At 34.5% G+C, this 16009-nt stretch overlaps 1 protein-coding gene across 2 annotated transcripts in view; it reads left to right on the top strand.

The window, feature by feature from the left end:
• The window catches only part of OLA1 (Obg like ATPase 1), a 175471-nt gene extending 161272 nt beyond the window's left edge, over nt 1-14199 (top strand). For both annotated transcript variants that reach the window (XM_012462357.3, XM_012462356.3), the window contains exons 8-11: nt 7241-7381; nt 8055-8151; nt 10226-10348; nt 13690-14199. In XM_012462357.3, coding sequence (XP_012317780.3) covers nt 7241-7381; nt 8055-8151; nt 10226-10348; nt 13690-13791 — 463 coding nt within the window. In that variant the 3' untranslated portion in view covers nt 13792-14199. The remainder of the gene's footprint in view (nt 1-7240; nt 7382-8054; nt 8152-10225; nt 10349-13689) is intronic.
• Nucleotides 14200-16009: the final 1810 nt, after the last annotated feature.

Raw genomic sequence — 16009 nt, 5'->3', positions numbered from 1 at the left:
CTATGAATTTGAAACTTCTTCAACATTGCAGAGGATTCAGAGCAAACATTTCCCTTACACTTCCTGAAATTCTGGTGACATTTTCCTTTGTTGATTTTGAACCTGGAAAACGTAAGCAGGAATTTTCCTATCATTTTCACTGTTTTCAGCTATCAGCAGTATAGGTTGTCAATATCTGCTTCTAGTTTATCCGTTGGTTTGCATAGTTATCTCAGACATTTTCATACTTTTCAGTTCATGTGCTTTTATTTTCAAAGTACTTTGGTTTAGTACTTCTGAAAGTTTAACATGCATATGAATGTCATCCAGGGAGCTTGTTAAAGTGCAGATTCCGATCAGAGGTGGGGTTCAAGATTCTGCATTTCCTTTTATTCTTTTTTGTTTTGTTTTGTTTCTTTTTGATGGGGTCTCATGCATTTGGCCAGGCAGGATCATAGCTCACCGTAGCCTCCAACTCTTGGGCTCAAGGGATCCTCCTTCCTCAGCCTCCCAAATAGCTAGGATTACATGTGCAAACCACCATGACCAGCTAAGATTCCTGCATTTCTATCACACACTCAAGTGATGTGATCACACTTTGAGTAGCAAAGTTGTAATTATGTTATTCTGTACAACTGCATGAAGTCAGACGAGAACATTGAAACTTAAAGTCTCTTACATGTATGGAAGATGGAACTTTATTTATTTATTTTTGAGACAGGGTCTCACTCTGTCACCCAGGCTGGAGTACAATTGTGTTCTTATAGGTCACTGTAGCCTTGAACTCCTGGGCTCAAGCAGTCCTCCCGGCCTCAGCCTCCTGAAGTGCTGGGATTACAGGCATGAACCACCAAGCCCGGCCTTAGCTCTCTTTTAGAAGAGGGATTAGGCTTTCAAATACTAGTCAGTTAAACTAGAATCTGCTTTTTTGGTATTTCTTCTTTCTCCCTCTTGTTTTCACCACAGACTTCCTTAATAACCTCCATTCAGAGAATGTTTATAAGTAGAAATAAAATGAAAGTAAAGATGTATTTTAATACTTTTATTCAAAGAATTTTGAAGAGTTGAGAATTTTGGATTTTCTAGAGCTATAATTTTTGACTTTGAAAGAATATTATTTGTGACACATTTTAGTTTGTATATGGTTTGTGGTATTGATTTTAGTGTAGATTATAAACCTGTTATAACAGGTTGACAGGTTAATACTGTAAACTGACATTCATGTATAGTAATCATATCTGGAAAGTGGTAAAGAGGATTGTGATATCTTGAAGTCATTCTTTGGGACTCTGAGCAGTTGTAATAGAAATGAGTGTAAACCCTCAAGGGAGAAGGGTAGAAATGACCTCAGTGTCCGTAACAGAACCCCCTGGATTAATGGTACATCCATACCACAAACAACATGAGGGAGCTAGCTTAGTAAAGGCCAACTCCTTAATGACTGAATGATGCTAAGTTACTCAGTTAACCAGCCCTGGAGCCTCTTTTGTGTAAATTGCATCATTTTGTGTATATCAAGATATGGTTCTTGCCATCAGTTACATGCAATCAGAGAAGCAAGATATCACTGATGATTTTTTTTTTAAGTGAAGATATAAGTTCACACAGATAACTATATAAGGTGTTTGTAAGGTTCTAATAGTACCATATGTAACATTTTTAAAAAGATTCTAAATGTACTTTGATATCAAAAAATAAAATAATCAGATTTGAGGACATCCTAATATATATCAACAAAGATGCCATAAATGGTAATATAACTTGGCTTTATTGTTGGATGGAGTATAAAGGATTTTCAGAAATTATAATCAGAATTTGAGTGGCTAGGAGTAGTTGAAAGGTTAAGGTGGGAAAAATTTCTTACTAACGTATGCTAGAGAAAATTATTTGAGGGTTGTGTTTTAAGTTGCAAGAATTTGGTTTTGCTTTGTATGCAAAATATCAAATAGCACTGTTGGGATTTCTCTGTTCCCTTTATAATGTGTGTAGAAATAATATGTCTGTATACCATATGTTTGAGTCAAAGTGTAAAATCTATTCCTTACTGGGGGGTGTGGTCAAAAAAAGTTTGAAAGCTATTGTATTAGAATGCTATAGAATGGACATGTAACTGTAGTACGAAGTGCTTCCCCTTAAGATGGTAAGCTGGGCCAATACAGGAAGCTTCCTTCCTTCTTGTTCATAATACAGAGAAAGCCCAGATAGAATAATCAGAAAAAACTGATATTGATGATGGTGTGGTAGTTTTAGAATATACAGTAGGACTTAAAAGCAAGAAAAGGACTCTCTAAGTGCCAAAAACAAGAAGGAAACTCAGTAACAGTAGAGAATGAAGTCACCAGTGCATGGCCTTCAGAGAAAATTCAGCCAATACAGCAGCTCCCCCTTATCTGCAGTTTCACTTTCTGCCAGTTCAGTTCCCATGGTCAACCACAGTCTGAAAATATTAAATGGGCAAAAATAAACAATTTTTAGTGTTAAATTACACACCATTCTGAGTAGCTTGATGAAATCCTGAACCACCACCCCGAATGTGAGTTGTACCTTTGTCCAGCATATGCCTGCTGTGGACGTTAACTGCCCATTAGTTACTTAGTAGCCACCTTGGCTATCCAGACCATCAAGGTATCATGGTGCTTGTGTTCAAGTATCCCTTAATTTACTTAATAATGACCCCAAAGGCACTATTAAGTGTAGTGATGCTGGCAATTTGGATGTGCCAAAGAGAAGCCATAAAGTGCTTCCTTTAAGTGAATACGTGGAAAGTTTTCAACTTCAGGAAAAAACATAGTATATATAGGGTTTGGTACTGTCTGAGGGTTTAGGTATCCACTGAGGATCTTGAAACATATCCCCATTGGAAAAGTGGGGGCTACTATATGTGGTTTAGAGGCTTTAGTGTCCCTATAGGAATAAGAGTCAAGGAACATGTTGAGGCTGTAGATACTGGAGCAAGGCTCACTCAAAAAGCCCAGAAGAAGCTTTCCTTTCCCTGACCAGATACTAGAAAAATACCCCTCACTCCTCCCAAACAAGGGAGGAAACTGTTATTCACAGGAAATTAGAAACTAGACTGCACTGTAAGAAGCATTACCCATAACCTAGTGCAGAAACGCTAAGTCTAAAAACATATTAATAAAACTTCCCTGGATCCCAGGACCCTCCGTAGATCTCTCCCTAGAAGAAGTAACCACAAGACCACCCCATAGATACATCTCAACCCTGGGGACCACCACACTCCCTTGGAACACAACTGCAGCTGCAAAATGACGACACACACACACACACACACACACACACACACACACACAAATATAGCACATATGCAGGAACCAACTGTCCTCAAAAATCATTAGCAGATGACAAGTGGGGACAGGAGGATTTGAGAGGGGAGTTATACCCAAGAAACTACAAGTCAAAGCACTCTGAAAACAACTTGTAAATTAATGTTGAAAGGGACAAAGAACATATTAAACAAGAGTAAAATGTTACCCAATTAGAGCAAGTAGATTTGGAAGAAACAAATAGAATTTTTAGTAGTAAAATTCGTATCTGTGAAAAGAAACAGAAACAATGTAAATTAACCCTGGGAAAATCAAATTTTGAAATCTGGAATTTTAAGACTGCCTAAGAAAGTCAGATTACAAGACTAAAGCAAATTTGAGACCTGATCTTTTGGAAATGTGATATTAACTTACTACTAATGGTCTCATTCTGCCAAAGAATCTGTAGATCAGCGGTCCTCAACCTTTATGACACCAGGGACTGGTTTCATGAAAGACCATTTTTCCATGGATGGGTGATGTTGGGGGTGGTTTTGCGATGAAACTGCTCCACTTCAGATCATCGGGCATTAGATTCTCATAAGGGGCGCAAAATTTAGATCCCTTATATGTGAAATTCACAACAGGGTTTGGGCTCCTCTAAGAATATAACGCTGCCACTGGTCTGACAGGAGGCAGGGCTCAGGTGGAAATGCTTGTTCCCCATTCACCTCCTGCTGTGAAGCCTGACTCCTAACAGGCCACGGTCCAGGGGTTGAGGACTCCTGCTGTAGACCACAACCTGCCAGTGTATCTCAAAGTATCATCCTTTAGTCTTAAGACTAGTTGTCTTTGTCCCCTTGCTGTGGTCTCACTACCAGGGAGAAAAACACAACTAATGGCATTTCCTCTTTCCATTTGTTACTTCTAAGACTTTGAGGAAATCACATATGGCTTTGGCTGATTGTGGGGAAGGATAGATCTCTTTGCAATAATCTGCTCAGACAGATTTTTGCAAAATGAAGTCTATGAAAGGCTTTACAGTTTAACTCTTTAGAAGGGTCTACTGTCTCTGCTGTTCCTTTTCCTCCCACACACCATACAATTTGATATTCTTTGACGATATCATCATCATTATTTCGGTCACTAGCAAATTGGATGACTTTCTTTAGACATTTGCTAACATTTGTACATAGAGATTATTATTCAGACACTTTGACAGAATGGCTTGGAATTGTTTTTCTAGTAGTGGTACCCAGCTCAACTTTAATTTTCTATAGCCCTCATGTGCCAATAGCACACATTTTTGAGATGACTAGCTATAGTTTGGGGTATGGTTTGTAGCAAGAGAATAGACATTTTTCTGCAAAAGGTAACTGGTCCCTGTGGGGTTCAAACTTGTGATCTTGGCCTCATTATCGCACTTTTGTAACCATCAGACCTAATAGATACACCAGATATATTTCAGTCTATAATCTTGACGTCAAATAATATTTTTAATTACCCTAGGTTTATTTCATAGATGTAATTAAAAATCACTTTGGGACATTTCTCACTTTTGTTTGATAGTAAAAGTCATGAAAGTAAAGCAGACAGCCAAAGAACCTAACTCACTTTTCATCTTCACTGTGTTTTCTATGACAGCGAAAGTCACAAAAGTGAAGCTTGCAGGCAAAGAGCCTAACTCACTTTACGGGAGAGTGCCACGGTACCTTTTTCTTTTAGTGAGGCTATAGCAGGTCTGATGTCAGTCACTTTAGAGACCTTTAGACCTCAGTGCTCATTTACTGCTAAAATGTACCAGCTCTGCTTCTGCATTATGAAGATCATCTGTCAACACTTTGAGATATTCTCCTTTGTTATTAAGCTTGTGATGCTCTACACTGTCAGGTTTTTTGCCAATTATAGTTAAGGTACAATAGTGTATTCACCAGATCAAAGTCTCACATTGGCGGTAGAGGAATGATTTGTAAGTCTTTATTCATTTGAATTGTACAATAGAACACCTGAGGAATGCAAATAATCCCTCTGAGAACTCTGCAGGAAAGGCTGTTAAAATGACAGGGTAGGACTATTGTTATTCTGAATTGATGTGTTAGCTAAAGTAATTATTTATCTTGTTGTTTCATAACATTTCTAGTTTTATTAGTTCTCTTGACCATATTTATGAAATAAAATATGTATGATATTTTTATATTACCCTTTTACAGGGGCTTGTTTTATTTCATTTTCATTGAATCTGTATTTGGTATGTGATCTGCTTTTTTAAAACTACATATTTGACTTTAACTTGTATAATGAAAGTATGTTACTAAACCATTGATGATAACATTTGAATATGGACTTTTGTTTGAATAGTGTAAGTCCATGAAGTAACATAGAATACCATAATGTCATCATAGACAGAAGTACCCATTTCAGTCCCCTCACCTTTTTTTTTTAACCTGTACTTCATAATTTTGGATAGGAAAACATCTGGTTTGAATTTCATTTTAAAGGCAACATACTTTTTTTTTTTCCAAAATAAATCTTAGGGCTTGGTCCATTTCTTAGGATGTGAACAAAAGAAAAATACTATTATGAAGATTCAGAAACACAAATAACATATTAAATAAGTAGTTACCTTTGTATAACAAACATATACAAACTGTTGTGTGATTTTTTTTTTTTTCATTCCTTTCTCCATCCTAAATCCTTCTCCATGGACCATGGTCTTAATTTTCTAATAACTCTGCTCCCCTGCCATTGATGGATTTGTGATTCAGTTCTTGTTTTTCTTTTCCCCTAAAGTGGTATTTACATTAATTTTTTAAAGGACTTCTGCCACAGCATTTTGCCATAATAACTACTAAAACCTTTGTCTAAATATAGCAGACTAGTGGAATTATGTAAGACTATAGCATAATTTTAATGAATATTTTAATGGAATGTACAGTCTCACACTAAACTCAGTACCAGATTCATAGGAATGTATGCTATGATTATCTGAGATGGAAAATTAATAATAGTAACTGTTAATTCTTTACTATTTGCAGGCTTTACTTTTCTAGATTCTTTACAATATAATGTATACTATTATTATCCCTATTTTTATAAGTGAGGAAACTGAGGCTTAGAAAGGTTCAGTAATCTGCCCAGTAATAAAAAGCTGAGAAAGTGTTAAGATCTGAACCTAATTAGTATATTCACTACACTTATTTCATTTATGTTCTAATTACTACTTTGCCAAACCCTCCATGCTTTGGAAAGAAAAAAAAATGACTCAATAATGTCTTTTCAGGTAACAACTAGGATCAGTTTCCTAACTGATTTGGCTTTCCAAATCCTTTGTGATTAAAGGAATTTATTTCCTCTGCAGTTGTATTATTCACGTTCTCATAAAAATCAGGTTCATAAGAACTGCATATGTGACCAACTCTATTTATAAATCTGTATTTCTGCACATGCTTGTTTTGGCTAGTGAAAATCTTCCTCAAAACCAGTGACCAGTGTGAGTTCTGTTAGTCCATGAAGGCACTAAACCAGGCATATAGATATATCTGGGTGGAACAAATTATTTACTTGTGAAGGGCTCTTCAGAATCAGCTGGTATTTTTAGGTATGGTTCCTGTACAAACAGAACTTTGTGTCTTCTCCTTTTAAAAATTTACTTTGTAAAATAAGGAAAACAAAAAAATTATAAAATGGAAGCTTTATTTAAGGGTACAGGTGTTAGTACTGAACAATTTTAGTGTAACTAAAAAAAGTTTTTAAATATCTGTGTAATAGTTCCCATAGATGATGTGCTAAAGTAAAACTAGGTTACAGTAGAATATTATGGCGTATACCTGAAGCAGTTGCTGCCTGTCAATGCCTTGACCTTGGAAAGCTATACACAAAAAGATGGCATCATAAAACCGTGCAATTCTTATGAATATGTATGTGCTACTTGATAATAATGAATGTGGCACAGTCATTCATGCACTACAAGATAATGTTGTGCCCTTTTTTGTCTACAGGTTGATAAAAATTAAAGAGTGGGTGGACAAGTATGACCCAGGTGCCTTGGTCATTCCTTTTAGTGGGGCCTTGGAACTCAAGTTGCAAGAATTGAGTGCTGAGGAGAGACAGAAGTATCTGGAAGCGAACATGACACAAAGGTTAATTAGCATTCATTTTCCCTACACTTTATTATCAACTATTTCCTTGCAGTAATTTAATTGCTTGCGCTGATAGAATAATAAATGACAGAGTAATTACCATTATAAAGAGGGAATCTTCTCCTTTCTTTACCATGAGACAGAGTGAAAAGATTTATTTTAAATTAAGTTTTTAACTGTCATCTGTCATCTCCGTACAGTGTTTTAATTATAACATAGGTATTAGTTATGTATATTTTTGAGGGGGAATGATCGCCAAAACTCTTTCGTCATGTTCAGTGGGGGAGGGGAAAGGGCGAATCAGTTGCGGTAAATTTGTCTGAGTAACAGTAATATATTGTTTAAATATCAGATTTCAATCAAATAATTTTGCTTTTGTGGCTCAGGTCCTGAAAATAATTAATTTTGGATGAAAATAGTCATAATTTTTCTTTTTTTAAATAGTAAACAATTCAAAATAATATCTTCAGGCTAATACAATTAAAACCAATTTTAGAAGAGAGGTTTTTAAAAATAGTTCTTGCTTTCTGACCTCTTCAAGTATTATGAAAGATGAATGATCATTTACTAATATCTTTAACATTTTCTGCTTGAAACGAATAATTTTAGCTCTATACCAATTTCTAGCACAATCAACTTATATGTTGGGTGAATTTGTTTCATTTGATTTCAGTGCGTTGCCAAAGATCATTAAGGCTGGGTTTGCAGCACTCCAGCTAGAATACTTTTTCACTGCAGGCCCAGATGAAGTGCGTGCATGGACCATCAGGGTAAGATTCATACTTATTCATCAGCCATATCCAGTTCCACACTATTGAATTCAGATTGATATCACTGACTTTGAAGTTTGTCATGGTGGCGGTTAGCTAGTCATTACAGATGAGGTTTTTGTCCAGGATAACTTTAATTATTTGTGAGCTGCTGAACAGTGAAAGTGGAGCGGCATTGATTGAGGCAGGTAACAATTGATTCTGCCTATTACATAGTCTGAATTTCTTCATCCTGTAGAATCTGTCTACCCTCCTCCTGTGGTCAGAGATAAGACGCACCAGTATTGTGCTTGCTTAATCTGTGTGACTGGGTTTGTCTGCAGTGAAATTGATGTTGCTTTTCATTTTGTATTCGCTAAGTTTGTTTGGGTTGCGGGTGGTTCTTTCCTCCTTTGCTTTGCTCGGATTACATTTTCAGCAATAAAAGCAATATGACATCATTATGCTCTTCATAGATACACAGTTGGGCTCAAAAAGCTAAACTCAACGTGTAATAATTCATGCCTTTTAAAATTTGAATTTGTAGAAATAATGTTTATTTTTAGTGTTATATGTTCAATCTTACTTCTTTAAAAATGTGATATGTATTTTAAAAATTGATGTATACTGAATACGAGAGAATGACTAATTTAATGACTAATTTATTCCCAGAGGACAATAGGAACTGAACTGTAATGGTTTGCTTTTAAATGTAAATATATTATAACACAGTAGTTACTATTGAAAAATATTTTGAAATATATGTAATCCTAAATAGTGTGTTGTAGAATATAAAAATAATGCCAGAACTTTTAGAAATAGTTTCTTATTCAGTCTTTTATTATGCTTTTTAAATATAGGCACACAATAAATTTTAGTGGTGCTTTGATTCCTGTTTTCAGTGACTACTGTAATTTATTGTTACATGTATTTTGATTTAATATGGATAGAAACATGGAGGCAGTTCAACATAATGTTAAATGCCTTGTGTGAATGTGAGATTTGCTTTTCTTTTATCTCTTCGCCCCTTTGTAAAAAAATGTTTGATTGACTTCTAACCAAGGTCCTTTTATATAGATTTAAAAAATAATGTCAAAGCAAATCCAAGTTGGTAAACAAATTGCCAGGATTTATTTTTACTACGTATTTTAAAGATGTATTTGAAAGCCTTAAAACTTTCTACCTTAAGTATGTGGAGGTAGAAAAGATCGCATGCCCTGGGCTTGAAAATGTGAAAGCTGGTTTATCTTAAGACCGATGATAAGTATTCATGATTTAATGTGCTAAGATATTTAGTCAGGTAAGCATCAGTGAGTAGCCATATTAACCCAATACATCTTTTATTGTAAAAACTGTGCTTTCTAGTGTCAGACTCCTTATCACTTTAACATGCTTTATTAAGCACCCTTTAGGTCATCATTATTTCTCACATTTCTTTCCATGGTTATGTGTGTGTGGAATATATATCCTTGAAATATAACATATGGGGTAATTATAAGACCTTTCTTTTCCTATATCAACTTGAATTTCCTTCATGATGGTTAGAGGCAGGGACTATTATACAAAATGTTCAAAATTTTTATTATCAAAATTTTTTGAGAGTTTCACAGTTATTTGCTGAACGTAGATTTCCAACATGATTTGTTGGAAATGTCTTTAAAATGTCCCTTTGTATATTGATTTTTATATGTTCTTTGGATGAGCTGAAATTTTGAGGGCTTTTTATCTTTTTAAAACCTTTGATAATTCAGCTTGAAAGTTACTTAAAAATCTATTTTTTTTCCACTGTGAAGAATAGAAAATCGAAATGAAACCTACACCAAAACCAGACAACTGCTTCTAAATCAATAAAACTGTGGATGACTGTTAGGAAAAACAAAGCTACGTTTCTTTAATATCTACTGATCTATCTGTGCTAAATCTGCTGCACAGATACTACCCAGTGCTGACAATGTCCTAATTGTATACCTGGCATCTTAACAGATATTAAACTAAGTTTTAGTTGAGCCCAACTGCGGATCAGAGAAAAGAAACTCTATGCTTACAATCAATCATCTTAAATGCAATTAGTTTTCTCTGGTCTTTCTTTTCAAAGAAAGGGACTAAGGCTCCTCAGGCTGCAGGAAAGATCCACACAGATTTTGAAAAGGGATTCATTATGGCTGAAGTAATGAAATATGAAGATTTTAAAGAAGAAGGTTCTGAAAATGCAGTCAAGGTAAAGAATTATTTTTATTTTTGTATTTCACAATGTTTCCACTGATGTGAAGATATTCATGATAAAAATGGATGATAATTATCTTTTAAACTGTGTGTAGTCTAAAATAAAGTAATAAGATGATCAGCATTTAGTGTTACTGTGAACTGACTTAAGAGCTTTAGACGTTAGCATACTTTCAGATAATTTTTAAAATCTGTGAATTGTGAGTTTTGTGGACATTTTTTCTATAATTGAAAATTAAAAATAAATTAGTTTTAAGTAATTGTAAATAATTTCAAAGATTTTGTTCACTGATGGCCAATGAAAAATTATACTTCCTACATTTGAATATCTGAAGTATAATATATATGCTTATGATTACTTCAGGAATAGAGATAGAAACTTAGTTAAATAAAAACTGTTCTTTCTAAAACTTCATGGTTTTACTTGTTTGTTGCTTAAAGATACTTGGGGATTTGATTTGCTTTCTCAACACTAGAGGGCAGGTCCAAAATTGTGCTTTCTTTTAGCTAATAAGGATAATTTGGTTTGCAGACACTAATAGTGAGGCAGTTTTATACATGAGTAGTAGATGATTTTTTTTAATGTAAATTCTGTTGGAAAATTAATTTTGTTTGATTTATTAGATGTTAAAGAAATCTAGTGATCTCTAATATAGATAGATTAGCTGACTAAACTGACATTGTAGGAAGGTTCTTTAATTTAATATTTGAAGACTACCATAGTAAATGTTATAGAATTTAAAGAAGATTCTTATGTTTGCTATTTCATAAGTTAAAATAAATACAAAAAAGTTTATTTCAGATTTAGTTTATTTTCATTGGTATCATTGGAAAGGTCATACTGAACATCAGAACTTTAACAGAACTCTTGGAACACCAGGAAGGGGGGGGGAAATTTTGTTGCAATTGGTGCAATGTTGAATGACAGCCGTTTTGTTTTTTTAAAAGAGTGGAAGGAGTAGCAGTTTACATATAAACACACTTGTTAATTTTTCAGTGGTGACATCTGTATAGATATAGGTAGGTATGGAAATACTGAGATTGAACTTTGTCAGGAATACTAATTAGGCTTGAACAGAAATCTCAGACTATTTGTCAACGTGCTACATCATGTTGGCATATCTATTTTTTATAAGGAATATAAAAATGAGGATATTTTCTATTACTAGAATTCAGAGATCAGGTGCTTCTTTTTTATATTCTTAAAATGATAAACTTGTTTACCAATCCTTAGTAGATCTATGTTGTAATAAACTTGATAGATGAATTGTAAATATTTCCTTTAACAATTGAAAGAATCTTTATAATAGCCAATAAAATAATATTTCCTGCTTGTAAGACTATCTACCACTAACTGGCAGCTTTTATACTATAAATTGGAAAAGGTTGACTCTGACATTTTCACCTAGGATGCCATTAAATGTTTTATGTTGTTTTAACCTCCAAAACTAATATTTCAAAATTTGAAGTCCAAGTAAAATGAAGCATTTATGAATTGCTCTATGTTCCTTTATGCAACAAATGTTTACTTGCAGATTATCAAGTAGGCTTTAGGTTTGAGAGCAAGATTGTGTGTATGTGTATGTATGCATGTATGTATGTATGTGTATTTCTAACACCGGTGCAGCATAACTAATTTAATGCCAGTGCTATGAACTATATACTGAATAGCTCTGTGTGGGCTTTGTAGTCTACAGGGATATCACATTATTAGCAATCATATCTGCTTAGGCAAAGCTGGCTTCTACAGATGGCTGCTTTCAAGTGCAAATGAACTGGTTAGACGTGTCTTGTTTAATACATACTCAAGATTCACAAATGGGTATTGATTTTTTTTTTCAACCAGTGTTTCTGATAGCAGTGGAAATGGATTAAATGGTCTCTAGAGAATTTAAAGGAACACTGTCACTTTTAATTAATAGTAAACTTGAGTGGTAACAAAGTATATAAACTTACATTAATATATCATGTCAATATGTACTTGATTTAGTTTGTCTATATAGTTTTATAACAGTTGGCTATAGATTCTAGAAATAAGTAGCTTATGGCCTTCAATACACTGCATGTCTTTATAAAAGTCATGTGAATATGTGTATTTATATATGTGTGTGTATATATATACATGTATGTACGCCTTTTAGCATGTAGGGTACATTGGCTTTTAAAAAATAAGCTTTATCTATTCTTCATATATTTATATTCTGTTAAAATCAGGACGGTTTTATATGGTGTAGATAATTGAAAATATGCTTACCAGGGCTCTGCAATCTGGTTTGTTGATTTTACCTTCAGATGTATGATCTTTATTAGTGTTTTTGTTACAGATTAGTATAATTTCACGTGGCTTTGAACATTCTTATCAATATCTTCAAAGAGAAGTACTAATCCTGTTGGGCAAATGTTTCTTCTCAATAAATTCTAACAGAAGGGAAATACTTTTGAGAATTTCTCCCAAAAGATCCTCAGGTCCTTATTGTTGAGGAGTGGATGGTGGGGTCATGTGGGACCATGTCACTGTGTGCAATGTCAAGTGTGGGTGCTGCAGAGCCTGCTGTACTTAGGGTGAAGTGAAGTTCATGCCATGGACTAAACTTGGTTTTCTGGAACTGCTGCTTGTTTGTATTAAAATTACCAGCAGATTGCATGTCTGGATCTGCATACCAGCAGGTGGAATCAGTTGCTTTGCCAACTAATTTACAAGTGGAAGAAATATCTGTCTTTGCAACTGCAACCTGTTAGAGTCTCCTTGTAACTCGGGCCATTGGTTAGTAAACTTTATGATGACTTCTAGTACATACTTCTTTGTATAGACATTGTCAAGACTAAATTTTAGAAGCTACCAGGAAATAGTTCAGAATCTGTACACAATTGATCACAATTTTCCTTATACCAACTATATTTTTGGCCCAGTGTCACCAAAGGATTTATTTAAGCAAATAAAGCAGCTTTTAACCAGTTATATAGTCTTTTTCTTTCTGCCTGGTTTGATCTGTTTTGTTGCAGTGACTTGCTAGATGTTTGCAGACACATCAGAAATGTACCATAAACAGCATGTCATGAAACTTAATGATACTGGTATAATTACATTTATGGACCAACAATTTAGTGGAGAATACATTATGATTATGTATATATGGAAAATCTAGTTCTGCCCAAATCAAGATACTTTGCTTCTCTCCAAGTCTAGTTTTGAACTTGGATGCTTTCCTATATTTCATTTTTTCTTTTTTTATATGACCCAAGTAGTGTAACACTTTTTATATCTGCTGCCACCATTTACCCTGTGTATTTAGTTGTAAAATAATAACCCATTTCCTGTATATTTTCTGTTTGCAGGCTGCTGGAAAGTACAGACAACAAGGCAGAAATTATATTGTTGAAGATGGAGATGTTATCTTCTTCAAATTTAACACACCTCAACAACCGAAGAAGAAATAAAATGTAGTTATTGCTCAGATAAACATACAATTTCCAAAAGGCATATGCTTTTTTTTAAATTAAAATTTCTGAAAACCGATGGGACAAATAAAGTCGGGGAGATGGGAATCTTCGACAAACAATTTTTATTTGTTTTAACATTAAAACACTGTGTACCTCCAGTGAAATGCAAGTTCACTAAATGTGAACAGCTTTGCTTTTCACGTGATTAAGACCCTACTCCAAATTGTAGAAGCTTTTCAGGAACCATATTACTCTCATGATACTTCATTAATCTCCATCATGTATGCCAAGCCTGACACATTTGACAGTGAGGACAATGTGGCTTGCTCCTTTTTGAATCTACAGATAATGCATGTTTTACAGTACTCCAGATGTCTACACTCAATAAAACATTTGACAAAACCAGCCTTGGTGTGTTTGGGGATGTCTGTATTGACTGACTGTGGTGTGCTGAATGCGATACGGCACCTGGTGGTTGCTGATTACAGAATTTTAAGGCATGTGTATGACACAGTAACTGGCAGTGTGGGGCAGCTGCAATTGTATCTTAAAAGTGAGTCTTTCATGGGAATCAGAAGAATAGTATACCAGGGATTTGTCTCCAAAAAATTAATTAATTTATAGATCAACATTTATTGAAAGATGGTAGCAATGATATTACAAGGGATATGAGATAGGTGACTCTGACCACAAAGAAGAAAATTCAAAAATTAAGGAATTTTGTTTGTTGTTGTTGTTCTGACCATACTGAAAAGAGGTTCACTTTTAATCTCTCCTTTGAAATTATTAAATTGTGAGAACTGACCCATTGATATCTTTTGGGTTATGTTTTGCTTCAATTCAGCAATGTGTATAAAAGTTCATACACTGATTTTGACACACTAAGATCAGACTTTGAAAATTTTAAAAATTCTTTTATTCTTACCCTTCAGATATGTTACAGCAGCTGAAATTGTAGTATGTGTAAGCTAAGCACTTCTTAACATCATAGCAGAAAATTCCAAAAGAAAGACGAGAACGGATTCGTCGTTTGGAGACCCTTTGCCACTTAGCCTTCTCTTGTGATGATGGGCTTAAAGCTCTCTCAGCCCCGGGCCTCCCTTTCTCTCCCATGTTTCCCTTACTGTGAGATCTCCCTTCCTTGTCCCCGGCCTCTGCCCTTTTGTGCTCTTCTGTGATCACAGGACCATCTCCATGGAATGCAGATTCATACCCAGACAGCCTTTGACAATACTGTATCACTTTGGCACTTTAAAGATGCAGAAGTATTAAAACACACATAAACTTAAAATGGAAAGTTACCAAATGTAGCACAAGAGGCAAGAAAAGGGGTGATTTTTAAAGGCGATTTGGCTATTCTTAGGAAAGGATATTTAAAGAGGACGAGGTTGAGTCGTGAATATAATTCAGGAACTCTCCAGTGAGGTTTTTTTTTTTTTTTTTTTTAGTATCAAATAGTGATCTTCTTTTGCTAACATAAAAATGAGTAAATTATAGCAGAGAAATAATGAAACTAATGAAGGAGTTTTAAAAAGAACTAAGTAAAACAAATGAAACTAGGCTACAGGTATAGCTGACCAAGTTTGCTGTGAAAAGTCCTCGTTATATCTATTTCTGTATTGAAGTATGTATAGATTAGTGGATTGTTAGGGATTTTAGCAGTATAAGAAAGAATCAAATATCTTGCTTTTGAGTCTTCTCCAAAGTAAGTTGCATAGACTTCTTAAAGAAGTTTGAAATCTCAGTAAAAAGACATTAGTTACTTTTTCTAGCTCCTAATGTGATAATTACACATTACACAACAGAACCGTTAATAAGAGAAAGAAGTTAGTTTTGAGGTAACTGCATTCATTAGGGACTGAAATTAAATGTTAAAAATGTTTAATTTGGTTAGAAGTTCTGCAACATTGTATGTACATACACACAATTTCATTTTCTCCGAAAGTTGAGAATTCTAAGAACTGTTACATATAATCACATACATGCATAGATCTAAGTGTTTTCCCTCCTTAATATTGATAACAGTTAATATATTTTAGAATGTTATGTAAATATTTTTGTATGTATCCATAGCTCCATCTTAATCAAATTTATAATTAAAAGAGATTTGAGGCCAGGCGTGGTGGCTCACACCTGTAATCCCAGCACTTTGGGAGGCCGAGGTGGGAGGATTGCTTGAGCACAGGAGCACAGGAGTTTGAGACCAGCCTGGGCA

This window comes from Aotus nancymaae, unplaced genomic scaffold, assembly GCF_030222135.1.
Source record: "Aotus nancymaae isolate 86718 unplaced genomic scaffold, 86718_ANA_hifiasm-v0.15.2.pri h1tg000008l, whole genome shotgun sequence".
NCBI classification, from domain to species: Eukaryota; Metazoa; Chordata; class Mammalia; order Primates; family Aotidae; genus Aotus; species Aotus nancymaae.
Note: the sequence above shows the minus strand (reverse complement) of the source record. Positions and strands in the feature narration are given on the sequence as shown.